The sequence below is a fragment of the Neomonachus schauinslandi genome, chromosome 5 (assembly GCF_002201575.2).
Source record: "Neomonachus schauinslandi chromosome 5, ASM220157v2, whole genome shotgun sequence".
NCBI classification, from domain to species: Eukaryota; Metazoa; Chordata; class Mammalia; order Carnivora; family Phocidae; genus Neomonachus; species Neomonachus schauinslandi.
This window is the reverse complement of record NC_058407.1, coordinates 22343828-22368086: the sequence shown is the minus strand read 5'-3', so window position 1 is coordinate 22368086 and position 24259 is coordinate 22343828. Positions and strand designations below refer to the sequence as shown.

At 40.1% G+C, this 24259-nt stretch overlaps 1 protein-coding gene across 13 annotated transcripts in view; it reads right to left on the bottom strand.

Moving 5' to 3' along the window:
* ANKS1B (ankyrin repeat and sterile alpha motif domain containing 1B) overlaps window positions 1-24259 on the bottom strand; it is a 1116839-nt gene that overhangs the window by 298275 nt on the left and 794305 nt on the right. For all 13 annotated transcript variants that reach the window (XM_021687341.2, XM_021687343.2, XM_021687344.2 and 10 more), the window contains one exon: window positions 23722-23820. In XM_021687341.2, the coding sequence (XP_021543016.1) occupies window positions 23722-23820 (99 nt within the window). The remainder of the gene's footprint in view (window positions 1-23721; window positions 23821-24259) is intronic.

The window sequence follows — 24259 nt, the reverse complement described above, 5'->3', positions numbered from 1 at the left end:
CCGCCAGTCAGACCCGGGTCTTTTCGGCTTCCTCTTAGGCATGCACAGAGTGACTGCCATTAACGGCGTCACCGAGAACCAGGGAGTTACCTGCCAGATAAGACCTATGGGGTCGTGGTAAAGAGATCAGGAGAACCACTGTTCAGTACACATGTGAACATGGTCACTGGAGTCGAATGATATTATTGAATGGTTTTGTTGTACTTCACTCTGAAGTTTTTGGCGAAACATTTTTCTTTTAATTCAGTAAAAGGACATGTTTTTACCATCTTTTCACTTGTAAAATCCTTGTTGCGATAATGTTGACCCTAGATCCTTTTGTTAAATACCACTATTTATTTTGATGTGGTTCCTTGCTGCAAAGCTCTTTCACAAAACACGAGCTCAGATTAAAGATGAAGGGGATTTACTGCAACTAGAATAAGGTGCTGAACAATGCTCACCATCATTCACATTTTCAAGCTCTACCAGTGATATGAATTATACTTAGAAAAAGATACAGAATCACTTTTCTTTTTCCCACTGATAGTACCTATCTGCTGACATTCATGTAGACATTCAATGGTTATGTAGCACACTTAAAACAGACATTTTAAATGCTACTATCAGTCAGGAAAATTGTTTGCATGTTATTAGTCCCAACAAAAAAATTCCCCAAACTTGAGTCTTCAGAAAATAATGAATGTTCTGAATGCCAATTCCATTTATTTGATATTTAAAAACCATGTCCTTTCTCAGAGCCTCCAGGCACGTGCATAATCAACATCACCCACTGAAGTACTTCAAACAGATAAATGTACCATAAAACCAAAGTTAGCAGTATACAAGTGAGTAACTTATGCTCTGCCCGGGTAGGGAAGGACAAAGGATATCATTCAGATGGTGGCCAAAAATTAGTATAGGAATTACAAAATTGGAGACCTACCACATATTCATCTATCCGTCCATCCCTCCATCCATCCATCCACACATCTACTCATTCATTTATTTGCTCAAATACTTACAGCATGCCTACTATATTCTATGTTCTCTTCTGGATGCATCAGTCAAAAAACATGTAAAAGTGCCAGTCCTTAAGGAGCTTACCTTCTAGTGGGGGAGACAGATAGTAATTAACACACATAGTAAATAAGGAAATTATGTCAGAAAGTGATGTGTTGTGAAAAAAGGAGAAAGTAGAGCATGAAAGTGGACGTGCTAGAGAATGTCTGTGGAGTAGCTGGGTCTGTGCAGGGCAAACAGGGTGGTTAGGGGAAGCTTCATTCACAAGGCAAGATTTGAACGGAGACTTATGGGCAGTAAAGTGGTTGTGCCGGCAATCTTGGCAATCTGGGGGAGAAGATTCTAACCAAGTAGCAGGACCAGGAGAGGCAAAGGCCCTCAGGAAGGAGTGACCCTGGTGTGTCCTCAAGGAATAACAAGGAAACCAAAGGGGTTAGAGCAGCATGTGTAGGAAGAGAGGGGTGGGGAGCAGGTCAGAGGGGTAGTCAGGGGCCAGAGAAGGTAAAGCTGTGAAGGTCTTGGAAGGCTTTGGCTTTCATTTGGAGAGAAACAGGGAGCTGGTGTGAGAATTTGAGCAGAAGCGTGACACGGTTTAGCTTACGTTGCAGTGGCATCACTGCAGAATAGCTCCTAGGGAAGAGGCAAGAGTTAGGAGGAGGGAGACCTGCGCAGAGGCTGCGGAAGTAATAATCCAGGAGAAAGAGGCTAATGGGTTGGACAGGGTGCTGGAGTAGTAGAGGGGGTGAGAAGGGGTCAGATTCTGGATGATTTTCTGAAACACAAAATAAAATGTTCCTTGTTCTCTAACACAGACTGGGAATCTGTCAGCTTGATGGCTATTGCTGTGTGGCAAGGATTTCAACTTGCATAGAACCATATTCACCTATCATGTGTGGGAATGTATGGTTAGCTGGCAGGGTTGGTCTGGCATGGGTCTGTTTTCAATGAGGAATTCAGAGTCCTCAAAAGACTCTTCTGCTCAAAGAAGGCAGCCAATGCATATGTATTTGATTCAAAGGACAGTAGACAAGTGTCATAGGGAATGTTCGATTCTGAGTGGATTTCAGGATCAGGCGCTCTGACTAGGCCCTGGCCCAGCTCCCACGGATCAGCCTTAAGAAGAAGAAGCCTCAATAAAAAAGTTGCCTCATGAAACATTTTTGGGACATTGGGAACAAAAGGAGTCAGCATAATTGGCACTGGCAACTTCATCAGCCAGCAGAGATGATGCTATATTTTAGACATTGGTGCCCTCAACATTGGGCACCAGCGCTTGGTGATGGTGCCCACATTGGCAGGCTTCAGTGGCACTGGCAGAACATTCTGTTGGCACTGGTTAAGGTGCTTTGGATGGGAAGATACTGGGCATTGTAGCCAGCAGCACAAGCATCGGTACCTTTGACATGCTGGGCACCTGCAGCTATGAAGCGGGCTTTGGCAGTCGTTAATAGCAGATTTGGCACCCTCAGCAGGTACTGACAGCACTGAGAGCACTTTTGGTAAGTCCTGGTGGCCTTGCTTCAAGCTCTGGTGATAAGCAAGAGCAAGAGAGGCAGAAAAGAGCAGATGTCACATGGTCAGTGAGTGGTCTGGTTAATGGAGCACGTGTGATGTGACACACCCAGAAGAAATCATTAGGTGGGATTTCAGCAAGGTTTAGAATACACAGAGAATTGTAACCCCATTTTGAAACTCTGGCTGGAGTTGCTGAGGACCCTTTTATTTTTATAGTGAGGGACTAATCTAAGAACTATTTCACTATCATTGGCAGTTACAATAAACAATATCTTGGCCCTTATGAAAATGTTTCTAGCCTCATAGTCTTAGATTTTTTTGGTCAGTTCAGAGTTTGTTTGTTTGTTTTTTTTTTAAAGATTTTATTTATTTATTTGAGACAGAGAGAATGAGAGAGAGAGAGCACATGAGAGGGGGGAGGGTCAGAGGGAGAAGCAGGCTCCCTGCTGAGCAGGGAGCCCAATGCGGGACTCGATCCAGGGACTCCAGGATCATGACCTGAGCCGAAAGCAGTCGCTTAACGAACTGAGCCACCCAGGCGCCCAGTTCAGAGTTTTTAATTACCCAGACATTGGAGTGGCTTAAAATTTTCAGCTGTACTCATGTGAATCCTCAGTAGAGAGCTCTTAACAACAGTTTTAGTAGTTATTATTTATTTAATTCAACAATAAATTTAATGCACAAAATATATATGTCACATCATCCTAGGCATTATCAAAATATAAAAGGGCCTAAGGTTTCCTCCTTCCAGGAACATGTAATTTCCTTGGGTATATATTTGAATATAAGGAAATAATTAAGTGCCAATGTTTTTATAAGCTCCAGAAAAGAAAAGAAACTTGAGTGGATTGGAGAAATTTGGGAAGAGCCTCTTCTATAGTTTCTCTTGGGGTTAATATATGGGAAAGGAAGTGAATCTCTCCTCTCTCTCTCTCTCTGTGTGTGAAAATGAGTGTGCATGCACAAGAGACAGACAGAGACAGACAGAAAATGGATGAATATAGGCATCCATTTCTCCTCACTGTCTCTAGATCTAGCAGGAACACAGGAAGCGTCCTCTGTCTGGAGTGACTTCCTCAACGCTCTATTTAGCGAAAAATACTTATTAATTCTTTGAGGTTCAGCTCAAGCATCATCCACCTATCCAGAAAACCTTCCTTGACCCTCATGTACTTAGCCTTTCCCTCCTCTGTAGCAAGTTTTTTTCCCCCCACATAGTAGTTTAGTTTTTGACATATTTGTGTCCAAAATGTAGGTAGAACTCCTTGAGGCAGGGACCAAATGTTATCCAGTTTTGCATCCTCATCTCTGAAGCTAGCAGAGGGCCAAAACGAACTGACTGTCTGATTGAATGGTTGTGCGAATCATCGATTCACTGATGAACTCTGGGCATGTAGGTGTTTGCAGACATTATGTGTCTGGAGTTGCCCTATTCCTTCATCTGGTTCCAATCCTACCGCGGATGCTAAGGTCTTGGGATGCCAGGTCAATTGTTACTTTGTGTCTACATCAGTAGCACTTAAAAAAGTACTCTGTCAAAAGTGGACACCAGCAATGTTTACAGATGATGATGTAATTGAGTCCCAGAGGTGAAAGGCAGGGAAATCAATCTTCTCTACATCTACGCAATAATCTCTTGTACATTTGTGGAGAAAATTTCACATTCAAAAATTTCTACAATACATTTACCTCTTAGTATTAAGAGTAATACAATTCTAAAAGTAATACAATTCTCTGTGTATTCTAAACCTTGCTGAAATCCCTCTGTAAACACAACCCTTTCCCAACAAGCAGTGGTCTCTAAGTAAAGAAGCAACTGAGGGTTAAAACTGGTGATGCATTGAAGAAAAAGCTTTTAACCTATTGGGACTCTGGGGTTCATAAATAATAACCTTAAAGATCATCTAAAGGGTATCTATTTAGCACTATGCCATCACAAATTCATATAACAAGTAAAGCTAAAATGTATTTTCTCTGGAAGACAAGAAGGAAGGAATCTGGCAGTTTCCTGAGTACTCATTTTCTCTGATAAGCACAGTAGTTATCTGCTAATTTAAAAAAAAAAAAGCTGAACTTCTTATTAAAATAGAAGATGCTAGATCTGTGGAAGACAATAGCCAGTCATTTGTCTAAAGGTGGAGGCATTGACAGGCTATCCACAGAGCAAAGACATGTGATGCTCTGGTGATTGAGGCAGTAGAAAGCAGCTGAGAGCACAGACCCTGGAGCCAGGCTGCCTCGTTCCAATTCAGACTCAGGCACTTCCTAACTGTGTGACCTTAGGAATGTTACTTAACTTTTCTGTGCCTTAGTTTCTTCATCTGTAAGAGAGAGAACTAATTAATTTTAAGATTTAAATGAGTAACTGTGGAGTTAGCCTAATAGTACCTACAAAAGTGCCTGCCACACAGAAAATTTCTGTTTAAGTGTTGGCTGTTAACATAGGTGTTTGCCTACAGTGTCTTTCTGAGCATGCTCAGGAACATCCTGGGCAATGTGGATTCTTATGTAGTTCTAGTGTATTCACTATGGGCCTACAGATAGACCATCAGATTAGAACCCAGAGTCAAAAGATGGAAATCTGAGATCTCATTAATCACCAACAAAGAAAATTATCAGAAAAAAATACCAGGTAATGAAAAAGTGCTTAGCTTAGGGTAGGAGACTATTAACTCTGTTGCTAGTTTAGCCTGCTCCATTGAAGCTGAATATGGGTATCTTGCTAGGGTTCGAAGTATTTGACTTACTATAGATTGAAAGGCAAAGTGATGGATGAAATTCAAAGCTGGATTAGTGGCATGGGCTGTATTTCAGAGGATGGTTATTACAAATGAGAAACAAACAGCATATCTATCCATGTGAACAAGTAAGCAAATGTTTTGGGTCACTTTCTGCTCAGAGTATCATGAGCTATCTCAAAATTCCCCACAGCAAAGAAGTTTTTAAGATGTATAGGAATAGCTTTTTTTTTTTAAATTATGTATGTTAATCACCAAATCACCATACATTACATCATTAGGGTTTTTTTTACTTTTTTATTGTTATGTTAATCACCATACATTATATCACTAATTTTTGATGTAGTGTTCCATGATTCACTGTTTGCATATAACACCCAGTGCTCCATTCAGTATGTGCCCTCCTTAATACCCATCACCGGGCTAACCCATCCGCCCACCCCCACCCCTAAGGAATAGCTTTTTGATTCGTCTGCCTCCTTCTCCAGGAACCCTCTCCTGATTTCCTGTACATAAGAGACCTTCCCTTACATTTAACATCCAGAGCTTGTATTTTTACTTTTATTATAGCTCGTGCATGCTCTGCTTTGTATTAAAATCACTTGGATATTGATTCAACCTCCTTTGCTAGACTGTAATCTCTTTGAAGGCAGATACTGTGTAATTTCATCTTTTTTCTCCTTGCATTGTGTCTGAAACATAAGTAGATGCTCAATGCATTTGTACACATAATCGAACACAGACTTCTCACTTGAGTGCTATTGATCAAAAATAAGAAATACAGCCAAATTATATTCAACTATTAAGTTAGCACTTAATTCAATTATATGGTAAAGGGGGGGATGGCACATTCAGAATGGTGGATATGTTCTTTTATTTATTTATTTTAAAGTTTTATTTACTTGAGAGACACAGAGAGAGAGAGAGAGAGAGCAGAGCAGAGGGAGGGGTAGAGGGAGAGAAACTCAAGCAGACTCTGCACTGAGTGTGGAGCCCCAACCAGGGCTCTATTCCATGACTCTCAGATCACGACCCCAGTCAAAATCAAGAGTTGGATGCCTCACCGACTGAGCCACCCAGGTGCCCCAGGTATGTTCTTTTAGATCTCTTCCGTAAATTTACATAGTTTTGCTTTTCTATGAAATCACAATGCCTTTAGCAATTTACTGGAACTGCACTGTTAAGGTCTGCCCACTCAGCTTCTCGGTTCACTTCTATGCCATCCTATGCCGCATATCTTTATTGAGCCCTTGCTGTTCAAAGTACGCTCTGTATCCACTCCTCTGCCACTTGCCACTTAGTGTATGGAACTGATTACATTACCCCCTAAGAGATGCAGGCAGGATGCCTTCTCAGTATTATGTTTATTCATTTAATTTCTTAGATAGGAAGGCCCTAGTTATGATTTTAAACACCTTTTCTTCTAGCTCCTAATGGGTTCAACAATAATCCTAAATGTAGTAAAAAAAATGATTAATTTAGTGGATGACAATCAGATTCAACAGTTTTGCCCTCTTCTTTATCTAGAGAATGAATAATTTGTTCTGTGAGAAATCCACAAGTAAGAATGGAAAGCTCACCGTACAATGCAGTCATGGGCATTTTTAGCCAGAGACTTATATTAGGAAGTAAGTCCATTTTTTGTTACTGTGTGGCTCCAGGCAAGAGCAATGGCAAAAATTCATTGAGTTTTGCTAATTTAATGAGCATTACTGAACAATTACAAGTGGTCATTCCTACTATTAATTTAGTGCTTCTAAATGCCAGGCACTTCCTAGGGATTTTTAAACTTAGAACTCACCATAACCTAACACGGTAGGTTCTACTACCATCTCCTTCTCATTGATGAGGAAACTGAGGACTACAGAATTTAACAACTTGCCCAAGTGACGCAAGTGGTAGGTGGCTAAACGAGGATTAAATTAGGTTAATTTAACAGCTCACAAGAGTTCATTTTTGCCAAAATCCAAGTTCTTTGAAGGTGCCTTACTTGGAGTATTTAGCTTAGTCATCTCAATATCCCCTTAGTACCCTTAGTGTGCTTTGAAATGTAGTGTTTAGACAACACAGAGAGGTGGTAAAGAACCTCAGGTTAACTGCCTGGGTGTGAATCCTAGTTTGCCCACCTAAAATTGAAATGCATTTATACATCCTTTTCACTCTGTCTACTCCCTGTTTAATTAATTTTTCTATAACACTTATCATTACTTGAAATTACATATGTTTACTTCTTTTGGTCTGCACCCCCCTGTAGGATGTAAGCTGTAAGAGGACGGTGACTTTGTAGGTTTTGTTTCCTAACATCAAATCCTCAACACCTAGAAGAGGACCTGGCATGCAGTAGGTATTTCATAATAGATCTATCGAATGTATAAAAGGAGGTTTACTTTGCTTATTGTGTACGCCTAGAGTAGTAATTTTTAATGGGATGAGGGAACCTCACTTTTGCCTTGGTTCACCTTCAATTTTTTAAAAAATTTATTTAGTAAACATAAATATAGTACATAGGATATGCCAGGCTCCATTTTAAGTACTTTACAAAAATTGACTCATTTAAGTCTCACAACATCCCTATGAAGTAGGTAAAATCAGACTCAGGGAATCTGGCCATGTTCCCAACCATTATACCATGCTGCTCCCTAGCTGATTCTTCAAAAAATGTCATCTCCATGGAGCTTAATGCTTGAAAGATGTGTCTTCATTCTCTCCTAGAGAGTGCCCTTCTCTCTTGCCCATCTTTCCTTCCTCTCTACCCAGATTAAAGAGGAAAATAAATAAGATTATTTCAATTATTTTATTTTATTCCATTATGCTTTTCCTTCTTTGAAACAGCAATGGCTACTGTTAGTAAAACTTTTCTAAGGCCACCTTCGAGGGTAAACAAGTGGTTTGACTCCCAGTGGGCCACTGGACAACTGACATGGTCTATGTCTGCCTTTCTTCTTTTGCCTGTCTCCTTCCTACTTTTCTAGAACTTCTGGATCCCTGGCACAATCCTTCCCTTCCAGCCTTGAAAGGCGAGTTTAGTGATGTATGGAGGTTGCAAAAACTACCTTTTAAGCCTGAAACTTAAAAAAAGGCCCAATATTATAAACAATTATTTTTCTTATGTTTAGTCATTTCGTCCTTTCCTGTCCTTTTTACAGTTTGTCTCACAAATACACTGGCGTCCTCAGAGCCTTGGGTCTCTGATATAGCAGAGTATTCTCCTGGGAGGTATTTGTCATGAGCACAGCCACTTGGGATTTAGTTTCACTTCTGTCGCTAAGAAACAATCTGCCTCAGGGCAAGTCATTTAATATGACCTAGACTTGGTTTCCTCACCTGTGAAAGACTCAGGAGAGATATTGAGCTGGATGTTTTAAGGTCTTTTGCAGCTCTAAATTGTGATCTTCTTGGAAGAATTATGTAAGGAAGGGAAAGTGCCCAGATATCAAAGTTCCTCTACTATTACTACTGATTGCAGTCTCACTCCAAGGGAGCCATTGTTCTTTATTAAATGGGGGTGAACTCCTCAAAACTGAAGGATGACAGCTGCTGGGGATGGCAATAAATCAAAACCTATTTATTTGCAGAATTCCTCCTCTATTTCTCTGTAAATATCAGGGGGGATTACAAGTAAAAATGACATTTCAGCTCTCTGGTCTACATAATAAACTCTTCCAAGATAAATTCATTTAAAAGAAAACATTAAAAGACCTTCCCCCTTTAGCTTAGGAGGAACATAGCAGTCATCTTGCTTTCTGAAACTGCAGAAAAATCTTGGAACAGAGCATCGGTAAGTATGCTAGGTCTGCACTCCTCTCATACCCAGCAGTTCTTGGGATATCTATGCAGCCCAATCAGCTATAACTATTTCGTACTCTGTATGTACTGGGCTCTGTCATTTCAGAGGGCCCAGAGAACTTTATAAACACCAGCCATTCCTTCTCCCAATGTACTCCTGAACAACAGACTAGTTATTGGTCTCCACGTGTAAACAGAAAGCATGAGGCATAGGGGGAAGAGGTCACTCTAGGAAAATGCAGGCCGTCAGGGTTGCTAGGCTAAGAAATAATAGAAAAGATCTGAATGATTTGCTGTCACTTTAAGATTTATATACTACAAATTGCCTAAGTTTTTCACTTTAAGGTCAGTTAGTCTGTCCGCCTTCCCTATTCTCCAACAGCACCAACTGTTGGAGATAAGAATTTCTCCTGAGAAATAAGTAAGCTTTTACACTGACCTGACTGATCTAAGTGAGCATATCTGCTTGTCACAGAATCATAAAACACTTGCAGAACTGAATGGAACTTGAAAGGACTCTCAGACACCACAGTTTGTCTCACCAAGGACCAGACCTAAAGGAAATAGAATACCCTATGCTTTGGGTTAGACTGTGGGTCCAATCGTCTATTAACTTTAAGACAGGGCCCCTAATGCTAATGGTGCATGTATGTGTGTGGGATTTTGTTTAAGAGTCTATCTTTAACTGGATGTTCATAGGGTGGTAGGCCAACATTGGGTGGCACAAAGTTTAAGACATCAGCTGGCAAAAACAAAGAAATGTAAGTAAAAGAATGAGGGTAGATGGAGAGTGAGTGACGGCATAGGGGAATGATGAGTTACCCTGTCAAATGTATCTTGAGAGCTTCTGTGCCTGCAGCCTACATTTTATCATTGCCCTTCTGAAACATAGCAGAAGAAACAGGAATGAGCTTCTATCATTTTTCTAAGTGATAGGGAAGTAAGACTGAACCTTCCTTTCTAGACTTGAAAGAAATTACATTGGTTAAACACTTTTTCCCTAAAGCTTATATGCATCTTCATCAATCATCAAGACTAGAATTAACACACATCTGAACTTTAAGGAACTTGAAAGAACTAGCATCTTTAAGAGCATGGTTTTAGACAGGAAGCCAAATTGGGGTAATGGCACTTCCATAGTACTCCTTTTGAGCTCTGAAATAATCCATGATCCCATTGTAATAGCTATAACTAACTCTGGTCCTCTGTGATTTGTTTTATTAATAAAGTGTTTGGAAACAAAACTAGTATTTTTGGAGGGACAGGGTTTGTATTCTCCAGTTTGCCAGTTTCCACCACTCCATATTGTCTTGTCTTTAATAGTATTTGAGTTCTCAATCCCTGTCAGTTTCTCTCTACATCCCTGCTCACAAGCTTTTTTTTTTGGTCAACTGTTGCTTTTATCTATTTGTTCTGAACATGTTTTAAAAATTTATAATGTTTTATGGGATTGCTGATTTGTGTGTATCACTTACAGCAGTGGCGTTTAGATCATGAAGTCTTTATGTGTAACTGGCACATCTCTGGGGTCTCTAATTTGTGTATCATTGTATCATATCATGGTATTTCATACCTAACTCTTCAGACCAGAGACATGTACCTCTTTTTTGAGTGGTGATTGCAAATGTGGCTTCTAAGTCATTTAATTGTGAATATCATAGTCCCATGAAGATGGCCCATTGAATAAAAGAAGCCCTTTTTGTTGTTATTGCTGATAGGTTAGTCCACTTTAACCACAAATGTGGACCTGGAAACTAGATTCTAAAGTGGACCATTTTATATGGTATAAATACCAAAGTGTATTTGCAGTAAGCAGACTTCCGAGGTGATCCCACCTCCAGCTATTTACTGCATCTGTAAACACCTCCTCTTGTATGTGATCTTAATCTAGTGACTTGATTCTCATGAATAGAATATGGCAAAAGGAGGGCATGTTACCAAAGACTGTGACTTCCATCTCCCTAGCCCTTTCTTGTCCTCTCACTTGCTGTGCTGTTGAAGCCAGATGCCTGTTGTGAGATACTTTATGGTGAGGTCCACATGACAAGGAATTAAAGAAAGCCTTCAGCCAACAGCTTATGGAGCACTGAGGCCTCAGTCCAAAAACTCCCGAGGAACAGAATCCTTCCTACAAACAACCACGTGAGTGAGCGAGGTAGTGGGTTCTTTTCACTTGGGTCTTGAGATGACTGTAGCCCTGCCAGAGACCTAGAACCAAGGACCCAGCTAAGCTGCTCCTGGATTCTTGGCCCACAGAAACTATGAGACGATAAATGTTGTTTTTATATGCCACTAAGGTTTAGGGTAATTTGCTATATAACAATAGGTAGCTAACACAGAATCTTGTTTTTCTATTGGAATAACAGATAACTCTGTTTTATTTCATTTTGTTTGTTTTTTGTTTTACCAAAATCTCAAACTGAAGATAGGAAAGGGGATGATTTAATCCAACCAGAGGTGTTCAGTGTCATTCAGTGAAAAAAATAATTGAAAGTATGTAGCCCAACGAATACTGGTTAAATTGAATTGAACTTAGAAATAATGAGCAGCTGAAATGTAAATGTTCATTATGCAGTAAAGCAGAAGTAGGCTAGCAATGATGAGTAAAACTATGAACACCAGAAACTGTACTATGATCAAGAGTCCTGTGATAACAACACTTACTGGACATCAAATATTGTTGAGTTTGAGTTTTAGAGAACTCCAACATTTAACTGAGGAAAATCAGCAGGGGAGGAGAGAGAGCATCAGAGAGGTAGGAAGATAGCCAGGTAATGAGGAGGCCAAAATAAGATAATACTGACAGTTGACATGAGTATAGGAACCTACTAAAGCTGAAGTGGGGTGAAGGTGGAAAGGGGCATATGGACTTTCTTCCCTCCTGGTTACTGATAACCTTAGCACTGGTTGTGTGGGGTGGTATAACACAGGAACTAGTTAGACCCAAGTAGGCTGAAGGATCAGTAGGAGCAGAGTAAAGGGGATAGTGAGTATAAACCAGTACTCAAAAATTCCAAAGATTAAAAAAAAAATTATTTGGAAAGAAAATATTGAAAAAGAAGTGAGCATGTGACGTAAAATTTGCTGGTGTGCCGAAATATCTTCAGGGTGAGAGAGATTACGAGAGAAGACACACGGGCTTTGACCCAAGTCTTACAAACCTTTAAAATGAAAATGCTCTGAATTTCTGACTTCCAAGTATCATATTGTCAAAAGACAAAAGACATTATGCCTTTTAAAAAGGATTTTAGAGGATTATCCAAATACTTGGTCATATGGAATTTTTACCTGGAAAAAGGTAAATTATGTGTTGCAAATAAGTAATCAGATTATTTCCCCAAGTCTAGGGGACAGAAAAAGCCCAATATGCTTACAGTTTCTAGGGGAGTAAAAAACAAGCCACCTTCTCATGAAACTTTTGGTATGTTTCCTTTCTTAAAAAGAGAAAAGGGTAAAATTTGATCTTCAGAAGTTCTGGGAAACTTTTAGACCTAAGAAAAGACTGAGCTGGGGTTGGTGAGGAAAGTGGAGACTGGGTGAAAATGGATAATTGAGCTTTGCTACTAAAGGTCAAGCATTACAAAAGACAGAGGGAAATTATGAGTGGAAGAGAGGAATTAATGTGCTTACTGTTCTAACTATGTCTATGCTTAGAATACATGGAATAGGGGCGGAGCAAGATGGCAGAGGAGTAGGAGACCTGGATTTTGTCTGGTCTCAGGAGTTCAGCTGGATAGGGATCAAACCATTCTGAACACCTACAAACTCAACAGGAGATCAAAGAAAAGAATAGCAACAACTCTCTCATCAGAAAAGCGACCACTTTCTGGAAGGTAGGACATGCGGAGAAGTGAATCCGAGGCGATATTTGGGAGGATAGACGGCGGGGGAGGGGGCCTCCGTTGGCCGCTTCTGGCAAGTGATAGAGCAGCGGAACACAAAATCGGAACTTTTAGAAGTCTACTCCACTGAAGGACATCGCTCCAGTGGCTAAGCGGGGGGTGGAACCCTCGTGGGACAGTGTGGTCTCAGGACCCTCGGGGTCACAGAAAGACCGGGGATGCCTGAGTGCGGCAGAGCTCCCAGGTATCGGAGCAGGGAAGCCTGCTGCAGAGACGGAGCCGTGGTGCAGGCTCTCAGCTCGGGGTTGCCATAAACCGTGATCTGCGGCACAGTCGGGCCCCTGCTCCTCCAGCAGGAACCCAACAAGTGGCAGATCTGGGGAGACTCCCCTTTCTCCCCCGGGAGGAGCGGTGCAGGAGCGCACCGCAGGGATCTACTGGGTTTGGAGACTCCACACCGAGTTGGGTGCCAGAGATAGAAACGCTTGGTCTAGGCCGGGTGAGCACGGAGTGTGGCCAGAGACAGGGGGACGGGAGTGACTGACTGCTTTTCTCTGGGGGCGCACTGAGGAGCGGGGCCCCAAGTTCTTGGCTCCTCCGGGGCGGAGACTGGGAGGCCGCCATTTTCACTCTCCGCCTCCAAAGCTGTACCAAAAGCTTGCAGGGAACAAAAGCTCCCGAGAGCAAACCCGAGCAGATTACTTAGCCCAGACTCGGCAAGGGCAGGGCAATTCCGCCTCCGGCAAAGACATTTTGAAACCACGGCAACAGGCCCCTCCCCCAGAAGATCAGCAAGAACAGCCAGCCAAGACCAAGTTTACTGATCAATGAGAACGGCAGAACTCCAGCGCTAGGGGAATAATGCACATAGAATCCATGGCTTTTTTACCATGATTCGTTAGTCTTTCAAAGTTAAATTTTTTTAACTGTCTTTTTTTTTAAATTTTTCTTTTTCCCTTTTTCAACCAACATCTTATCAATCCCTTTTTTAAAAAAACATTTTTATTTTTCATTTTTAGAGTCATATTCTATCCCTTCATAGTAGTTACCCTTATTTTTGGCATATATATATAAGTTGTTCACTCTTTAAAATTTTGAGATAGTTTATTCTATCAGATCAAAATATACCCTAAATCTCTAGTGTATGGTTTTGTTCTACTCTCCTGCCTGATCACATTCTCTCCCTTTTTTTTTCTTTTTTTTAAATCATCTTCTTTCTTTTTTCAAACTTCTTATCAATTCCTTTTATAAAAATTTTTATAATTTTCATCTTTACAGTCCTATTCCATCCCTTCATCATATCAACCCTTATTTTTGTACATATATAAGTTTTTCTTTCTTTAAAATTTTGGGAGGCACTTTCTTCTAACAGACCAAAATACACCCCAAATCTAGTGTGTGGCACTGATCTATGCACCAGCCTGATCATATTTGATCATATTCTGTTTTTTTTTTGTTTTGTCCTGTTTTTGTTTGTTTTTATCTTTTTCTTTCTTTTTCTTTTTTCTTTCTTTCCCTTTCTTTTCCCCCAGTTTCAGGTCTTTTCTGATTTGTTTAGAGTATATTTTCTGGGGACATTGTTACCCTGTTAGCATTTTGTTCTCATTCATCTATTCTCCTCTGGACTAAAATGACAAGATGGAAAAAATGACCTCAACCAAAAGAACAAGAGGTAGTACCGACTGCCAGGGACCTACTCAATATGGACATTAGTATGATGTCGGATCTAGAGTTCAGAATCATCACTTTAAAGATACTAGCTGGGGGGCGCCTGGGTGGCTCAGTTGGTTAAGCGACTGCCTTCGGCTCAGGTCATGATCCCGGAGTCCTGGGATCGAGTCCCACATCGGGCTCCCGGCTCGGCGGAGGGCCTGCTTCTCCCTCTGACCCTATCCCCTCTCATGCTGTTTCTCTCTCTCTCTCTCTCAAGTAAATAAATAAATAAAATCTTAAAAAAAAAAAAAAAAAAGAAAAAAAAAAAAATAAAGATACTAGCTGGGCTTGAAAAAAGTATGGAAGTTATCAGAGAAACCTTTCTGGAGAAATAAAAGAACTAAAATCTAACCAAGTCAAAATGAAAAAGGCTATTAATGAGGTGCAATCAAATATGGGGGCGCTAACTGCTAGGATAAATGAGGCAGAAGAGAGAATCAGTGATATAGAAGACATAATGATGGAAAATAAAGAAGCTGAGAAAAAGAGAGATAAACAACTACTGGATGATGAGGGCAGAATTCAAGAGATAAGCGATACCATAAGACAAAACAACATTAGAATAATTGGGATCCCAGAAGAAGAAGAAAGAGAGAGAGGGGCAGAAGGTATAATGGAGCAAATTATAGCAGAGAACTTCCCTAATTTGGGGAAGGAAACAGGCATCAAAATCCAGGAGGCACAGAGAACCCCTCTCAAAATCAATAAAAATAGGTCAACACCCCGACATCTAATAGTAAAACTTACAAGTCTCAGAGACAAAGAGAAAGTCCTGAAAGCAGCTCAGGAGAAGAGATCTGTAACCTACAATGGTAGAAACATTAGATTGGCAACAGACCTATCCACAGAGACCTGGCAGGCCAGAAAGGACTGGCAGGATATCTTTAGAGCACTAAACGAGAAAGATATGCAGCCAAGAATACTATATCCAGCTAGGCTGTCATTGAAAATAGAAGGAGAGATAAAAAGCTTCCAGGACAAACAAAAACTAAAGGAATTTGCAAACACAAAACCAGCCCTACAAGAAATCTTGAAAGGGGTCCTCTAAGCAAAGAGAGAGCCTAAAAGCAACATAGACCAGAAAGGAACACAGACAATATACGGTAACAGTCACCTTACAGGCAATACAATGGCACTAAATTCCTATCTTTCAATAGTTACCCTGAATGTAAATGGGCTAAATGCCCCAATCAAAAGACACAGGCTATCAGACTGGATTAAAAAACAAGACCCATTGATATGCTGTCTGCAAGAGACTCATTTTAGACCCAAAGACACCCCCAGATTGAAAGTGAGGGGGTGGAAAACCATTTACCATGCTAATGGACACCAAAAGAAAGCTGGGGTGGCAATTCTTATATCAGACAAATTAGATTTTAAACTAAAGACTGTAATAAGAAATGAGGAAGGACACTATATCATACTTAAAGGGTTTATCCAACAAGAAGATCTAACAATTGTAAATATCTATGCCTCTAACATGGGAGCAGCCACTTATATAAGCCAATTAATAACAAAAGCAAAGAAACACATTGAGAACAATACAATAATGGTGGGGGACTTTAACACCCCCCTCACTGAAATGGACAGATCATCTATGCAAAAGATCAACAAGGAAATAAAGACTTTAAATGACACACTGGACCAGATGGACTTCACAGACATATTCAGAACATTCCAACCAAAAGCAACGGAATACACATTCTTCTCTAGTGCCCATGGAACATTCTCCAGAATAGATCACATCCTAGGTCACAAATCAGGTCTCAACCGGTACCAAAAGATTGGGATCATTCCCTGCCAATTTTCAGACCACAATGCTTTGAAACTAGAACTCAATCACAAGAGGAAAGTTGGAAAGAACTCAAACACATGGAGGCTAAAGAGCATCCTACTAAAGAATGAATGGGTCAACCAGGAAATTAAAGAAGAATTTTAAAAATGCATGGAAACCAATGAAAATGAAAACACAACTGTTCAAAATCTTTGGGATGCAGCAAAGGCAGTCCTAAGAGGAAAGTATATAGCAATACAAGCCTTTCTCAAGAAACAAGGGAGGTCTCAAATACACAATCTAACCCTACACCTAAAGGAGCTGGAGAAAGAACAGCAAATAAAGCCTAAACCCAGCGGGAGAAGAGAAATAATAAAGATCAGAGCAGAAATCAATGAAATAGAAACCAAAAGAACAGTGGAACAGATCAATGAAACTAGGAGCTGGTTCTTTGAAAGGATTAATAAGGTTGATAAACCCCTGGCCAGACTTATCAAAAAGAAAAGAGAAAGGAACCAAATCAACAAAATCATGAATGAAAGAGGAGAGATCACAACCAACACCAAAGAAATACAAACAATTATAAGAACATATTATGAGCAACTCTATGCCAGCAAATTAGATAATCTGGAAGAAATGGATGCATTCCTAGAGATGTATCAACTACCAAAACTTGAACCAGGACGAAAGAGAAAACCTGAACAGACCTATAACCACTAAGGAAATTGAAGCAGTGATCAAAAATCTCCCAACAAACAAAAGCCCAGGGCCAGATGGCTTCCCAGGGGAATTCTACCAAACATTTAAAGAAGAATTAATACCTATTCTTCTGAAACTGTTCCAAAAAATAGAAATGGAAGGAAAATATCCAAACTCATTTTAAGAGGCCAGCATTCCCTTGATCCCAAAACCAGACAAAGACCCCAACCAAAAGGAGAACTACAGACCAATATCCCTGATGAACATGGATGCAAAAATTCTCACCAAAATACTAGCCAATAGGATCCAACAGTACATTAAAAGGATTATTCACCATGACCAGGTGGGATTTATTCCTGGGCTGCAAGGTTGGCTCAACATCCGCAAATCAATCAATGTGATACAATGCATTAATAAAAGAAAGAACAAGAACCATATGATCCTCTCAATAGATGCAGAAAAAGCATTTGATAAAGTACAGCATCCTTTCTTGATCAAAACTCTTCAGAGTGTAGGGATAGAGGGTACATACCTCAATATCATAAAAGCCATCTATGAAAAACCTACAGCGAATATCATTCTCAATGGGGAAAAACTGAGAGCTTTCCCCCTAAGGTCAGGAATGTGGCAGGGATGTCCACTATCACCACTGCTATTCAACATGGTACTAGAAGTCCTAGCCACAGCAATCAGACAACAAAAAGAAATAAAAGGCATCCAAATCGGCAAAGAAGTCAAACTCTCACTGTTCGCAGTTGATATGATACTTTATGTGGAAAACCCAAAAGACTCCACCCCAAAACTGCTAGAACTCATACAGGAATTCAGTAAAGTGGCAGGATGTAAAATCAATGCACAGAAATCAGTGGCATTCCTATACACCAACAACAAGACAGAAGAAAGAGAAATTAAGGAGTTGATCCCATTTACAATTGCACTCAAAACCATAAGATACCTAGGAATAAATCTAAACAAAGAGGCAAAGGATCTATACTCAGAAAACTATAAAATACTCATGAAAGAAATTGAGGAAGACACAAAGAAATGGAAAAACGTTCCATGCTCATGGATTGGAAGAACAAATATTGTGAAGATGTCAATGCTACCTAGAGCAAGCTACACATTCAATGCAATCCCTATCAAAATACCATCCACTTTTTTCAAAGAAGTGGAACAAATAATCCTAAAATTTGTATGGAACCAGAAAAGACCCCGCATAGCCAGAGGAATGTTGAAAAAGAAAAGCAAAGCTGGCGGCATCACAATTCCGGACTTCCAGCTCTATTACAAAGCTGTCATCATCAAGACAGTATGGTACTGGCACAAAAACAGACACATAGATCAATGGAACAGAATAGAGAGCCCAGAAATGGACCCTCAACTCTATGGTCAACTCATCTTTGACAAAGCAGGAAAGAGTGTCCAATGGAACAAAGACAGTCTCTTCAACAAATGGTGTTGGGAGAATTGGACAGCCACATGCAGAAGAATGAAACTGGACCATTTCCTTACACCACGCACAAAAATAGAGTCAAAATGGTTGAAAGACCTCAATGTGAGACAGGAGTCCATCAAAATCCTAAAGGAGAACACAGGCAGCAACCTCTTCGACCTCAGCCACAGCAACTTCTTCCTAGAAACATCACCAAAGGCAAGGGAAGCAAGGGCAAAAATGAACTATTGGGACTTCATCAAGATAAAAAACTTTTGCACAGCAAAAGAAACAGTCAACAAAACCAAAAGACAGCTGACAGAATGGGAGAAGATATTTGCAAATGACATATCAGATAAAGGGCTAGTATCCAAAATCTATAAAGAACTTATCAAACTCAACACCCAAAGAACAAAGAATACAATCAAGAAATGGGCAGAAGACATGAACAGACGTTTTTCCAAAGAAGACATCCAAATGGCCAACAGACACATGAAAAAGTGCTCAACATCGCATGGCATCAGGGAAATCCAAATCAAAACCTCAATGAGATACCACCTCACACCAGTCAGAATGGCTAAAATTAACAAGTCAGGAAATGACAGATGTTGGCGAGGATGCGGAGAAAGGGAAACCCTCCTACACTGTTGGTGGAAATGCAAGCTGGTGCAGCCACTCTGGAAAACAGTATGGAGGTTCCTCAAAAAGTTGAAAATAGAGCTACCGTACGATCCAGCAATTGCACTACTGGGTATTTACTCCAAAGATATAAATGTAGGGGTCCGAAAGGGTACGTGCACCCTGATTTTATAGCAGCAATGTCCACAATAGCTAAACTGTGGAAAGAGCCAAGATGTCCATCGACAGATGAATGGATAAAGAAGATGTGGTATATATATACAATGGAATATCATGCAGCCATCAAAAGGAATGAGATCTTGCCATTTGCAACGACGTGGATGGAACTGGAGGGTATCATGCTGAGCGAAATAAGTCAATCAGAGAAAGACATGTATCATATGACCTCACTGATATGAGGAATTCTTAATCTCAGGAAACAAACTGAGGGTTGCTGGAGTGGTGGGGGGTGGGAGGGATGGGGTGGCTGGGTGATAGACATTGGGGAGGGTATGTGCTATGGTGAGCGCTGTGAATTGTCTAAGACTGTTGAATCACAGACCTGTACCTCTAAAACAAATAATACATTATATGTTAAAAAAAAGAAGAAGAAGAAGAAGATAGCAGGAGGGGGAGAATGAAGGGGGGAAATCAGAGGGGGAGATGAACCATGAGAGGCTATGGACTCTGAGAAACAAACTGAGGGTTCTAGAGGAGAGAGGGGTGGGAGGATGGGTTAGCCTGGTGATGGGTATTGAGGAGGGCACGTTCTGCATGGAGCACTGGGTGTTATACACAAACAATGAATCATGGAACACTACATGAAAAACTAATGATGTAATGTATGGTGATTAACATAACAATAAGAAAGTAAAAAAAAAATACATCAATACATTCCATGAGTTTGGTGTATCAAATGTACTTGAGAACATGCAGACCTTTGCATTGGTGAATATTTCAATATTATAAAGGGCATATTACAGAAGAACTATTCTTACCAAAGGAATAAACTTTTGTCTTTGAAACTTGAAACAACAAATACAAATAAAGCATGAAAAACACGCTTTGAAGTGTGCTAACAGATCAAGATTGCATTTAGCAAACCACCTTTTCTCTGTTTAGGAACAATCTCAGGGATTCCAAAACACAATATGTTAATTAAAGGATTTCAGGTAGCAATCATCGAATATTTTTCATGACAGATGAAGAACACAGATATTCTGAAGACTAAAATTGCATAAACAAAACAAAGAGACACGGTGTCCCTTTTGCGGCACTGCAAAGTTAGAGTGAATGCAAATGAATGTGCTGGCAGTAAAATTACACTATTAACCATCTGAAGATTGGGCTCATTACCTAAGAAGGCAAAGCATCAATTTGTAGCATTATAACATTCTGTTTGTGCTGATGAACACGTGTTTGGATGTTTTTACATATTCTCTACTCATTTGGGTGCATAGTAAGCACTTTCGCATCAGCCCCTTGATAAAAGCTTAATTTTGTATTGTTTCTGTTATATTGTTTTCTCTAATGGGAATGATATTCTGTCTTAAAAATAAACACTCCATTTGTTCTCCAAATAATTCCGAGTTCAGGTTCTTTTGTTCTCATTATCAAATGGCATATACACAAATACGGATATATCTTAAGATTGAGGCACTCTTCGATTTGAAAAAAAATGTATAGTTGAATAACGAGAGGAAAATATTCATTCAGTCGCTCATTCTTTTATTCTTTAAATGTGCATGTATTGAGCTAAGCACATTGGGAAATTCAAGGATGGATGTGACACTGTCTCTGCCTTCAGGATGTTTCTAAGGCAAGAGTGGTAGAGCATTATTAGTACCTTCAGAATAGGCAGAGCTATCAAATCTCAGAGGAAAGAGACAGCAGTGTATTACTGCCTTCCCCAAACATTTTTGACCACCTTTGATGTGACTGGCACTGCTATAGGGGCTGGGCATATAGGAAGGAACAAGATAGTCAAGGTCCCTGAGCTTATGGACCCTGCATCTAGGGGGAGAGGTGAAAAATAAGGAAAAAACAAACACATAAATAATCTAACTTCAGGTAGCCATAAGTGCCACGGAGAAACTAAAGTGGGGTAATATGAAGGATAGTGATAGTATGTGCGTGTGACTTTGAGGTCACCAAGGCCTGGGTGAGGAGACAGCAGCTGAGTAGAGATTTGATGATGTATAGGAACAAGGGTATGAAAATTTGAATAAAAGACTTTCTAGGCAAAGAGACCAGTATGGAAAGGCCTTGAGGCAAAAATGAGCTTGGTATATTCTGGAACAAAAAGAAACCATATAACTAGAGTTGAGGAAAATGGGAGAGTGAGAGATGAGGCCATGAAGGTGGGAAGGGGCCAGAGCCTATTGACTTCTGTAGGCTATGATAAAGATTTTATTCTAAGTGAGAAGGGAATCCATTGGAGATTTTATTTTATTTTATTTTTATTTTCTTTAAGATTATTTATTTATTTATTCATGAGAGATGGAGAGAGAGAGGCAGAGGGAGAAGCAGGCTCCCGGCTGAGCAGGGAGCCCGAATGCGGGCCTCAATTCCAGGACCCCGGGACCATAACCTGAGCCGAAGGCAGATGCCCAACCATCTGAGCCACCCAGGCACCCTCCATTGGAGATTTTGAACAGAGTGTGCGTGATCTGATTTACATTTGAGAAGGATCATTCTGGATGCTGTGTGAAATTCAAATGTAGAGTGATAAGAAAGGTAACTAGGACAGAGATTAGGTATCTATGAATTATCCAAGCTAGAGAGAACCAATGAGAAATTGACTCCAGTAGTCTAACCTAGAGATGATAGTAGAACCTATTGTGGCAGTCCAGTTAATGGTGGTTGGTTTGGACTAGGGTGATAATTACCAAGGTGAGAGAAGTGGTTCCATTTAGGGGAAGTTTCATAAAGGAAGTGATATGGAACTATTTGAGCTGAACTTGACAGGCAGGCTTGTGACACGGGGTTAGTCACTTATTGATTTATTGAGTGCCTACCATGGGCTGTACACTGAGCTCGGTGTTGGGGGTACAGCAGTGTAGAAGTCCTTGCAGACAACGAGGAGCAAACTTGCTGAGGAAATAATATTTTAAGATACAAAAGTAGTGAGGTGAACAATACGCTTATAAGAATTACTTCTGGAATAGTTCTAAGGCCACTTTATTCTTTTCCTTTTACTGTAGAAAATTGTATGATCAAACTCCTTTGTATGCGTAACTCTCCTTGAATTTGCAAAAGTGTTAAGCTTCTATCAGTAGACACTCAGTTCACTGTCAGTTGGCAAATTTCATCAGATCAATTCCTTAGAAATAGTGGTTAATATTTATCTTTCTCGTTCTAAGGAGAAATTATAGCCTCATTAGAAAGGAAAAGAGCAGAGGAGAATACAAAATATATGGTAAGTTCATACATTTAGGTGCAAGTCTAACTGTTCATCTGCTTTCAGTCTTGCCCACTGAATCTTTTCCCAGCTGGTTGACCCTACTTCAACTTTCCCTCCTTCTCATGCCTATTGTATACTGCCTCCAAAATTGACTGGCCTAAAGCAGTCCAGTCATGTCTGTTCCCCAGAGCCTATAGAACAAATTTCAAATTCCTTAGCCTGACATAGACCGACCCAACCTACTTTTTCTGCTTTATCTCTGACTATACTCTCTAATTGTTTAATCACACTGGATTTTTTTTCTTTTTTAAAAAAATTATTTAAAAAACTGTGGCAAAATAACAAAACATAAAATTTACCACCTTAACCATTTTTAAGTGTATAATTTAGTGGCAATGATTAAGGACATTCACATTGTTGGGCAAATCTCATTGCATTTTAAATCATACAGTATCACTATTCCCCTAATACTTTTGGCAATTTATATTTATATTTATATGATTTCTGCTGATCCCTGAAATGCTTTCCTTTTCCTTATCAGTTAAAGTCCTACATTATCTTGAAGACCAGTGCTCAGATCCTACCTCTTGCTTTAGGCTCCTATGAAATCTTATCTGGAAACAGAAGGTCAACTCTGTTGCTAGGTAACATAGTGCTTACAGTTAAAAGGACACGTTGGTTGGCAAACTGCATCTAGACTGGGAGGATTTATACATTAACTATAAATACCTGATGAGGATGTGATACTTTGGTCTTCCTTGAGTGATAACTCTTGTAATTAGGCAGATTCCTAAGTCTATGGAGTTGTACAAGAGATAATGCCTCTCAGGGGGCATGAGGCTTCTAATTCAGGAACATTCCCACACCCACCCAATATTGATCTTGTCTTCTTGTACCTGAGCTGTCACCTGAGGGGCGTGGACTGATGTTTGTACCAATATAAGGACTCGCACTGAAGAGAACCCCTGAAGGCGCCCTGCTGGTCAGTGGTGTTTCCTGTATGACATCCTTCTCATCCACCTAAAGCCAAGTTTGGCCCACAGTAGTCTTGTGAGTCTGAACATTTCATTGGACCTAAGAAGAACTGCTTTGGGGAGTTTAAACAATATGTAGAGATGGTGTCCTAAGTACTAACAGCCCTTTCACATCTGGACTGAAGACTGCTGTACATAGGGCCAGGCTAGGAAAGCATTGCTTACCTTTGGAAGAAGCTGGATTGCCTGTAGAATTCTTTGTCTGTGCCCAGAATTAAGGATTCCAATTTCCAACAAATCCTGATCTTCCATAACATTGCTTCCCTGAAACAAGCCCAGAAATGTTACAAGTTAAATTAGGTATTTTTACTATGGGTAAATAATGATTTATTTAATGCAGAGAAAAATAACGAACAAGTGAGCTGATTTTTACAAACAAAAACAGAATCATTCTTCTATGAGGATGAGGGCAAGTAGGAGGTCACCTATGTGACTGAGTTGAAGGTTCTGGGAAAGCTTCCTTCCTCTCAGAAATGCTCTTATGGCTCACTATTTATGGTTGGGTTATCTGCATTGGGGATTCGTTCCTGTGACCTAAAACTCTGTTCCCCTAAAAATGTAAATGCTTCTGAGAAGAGTTGCCCTTTAGGATCTTCAGTGATCTAGCTATACGTTGACATGAATGAATCAGTTTTTTCTTCCCTTGAAAACAGATTGTGAGAGGAGGACTGATTAAAAAATTGAAATATACTAGGCTAGTTAA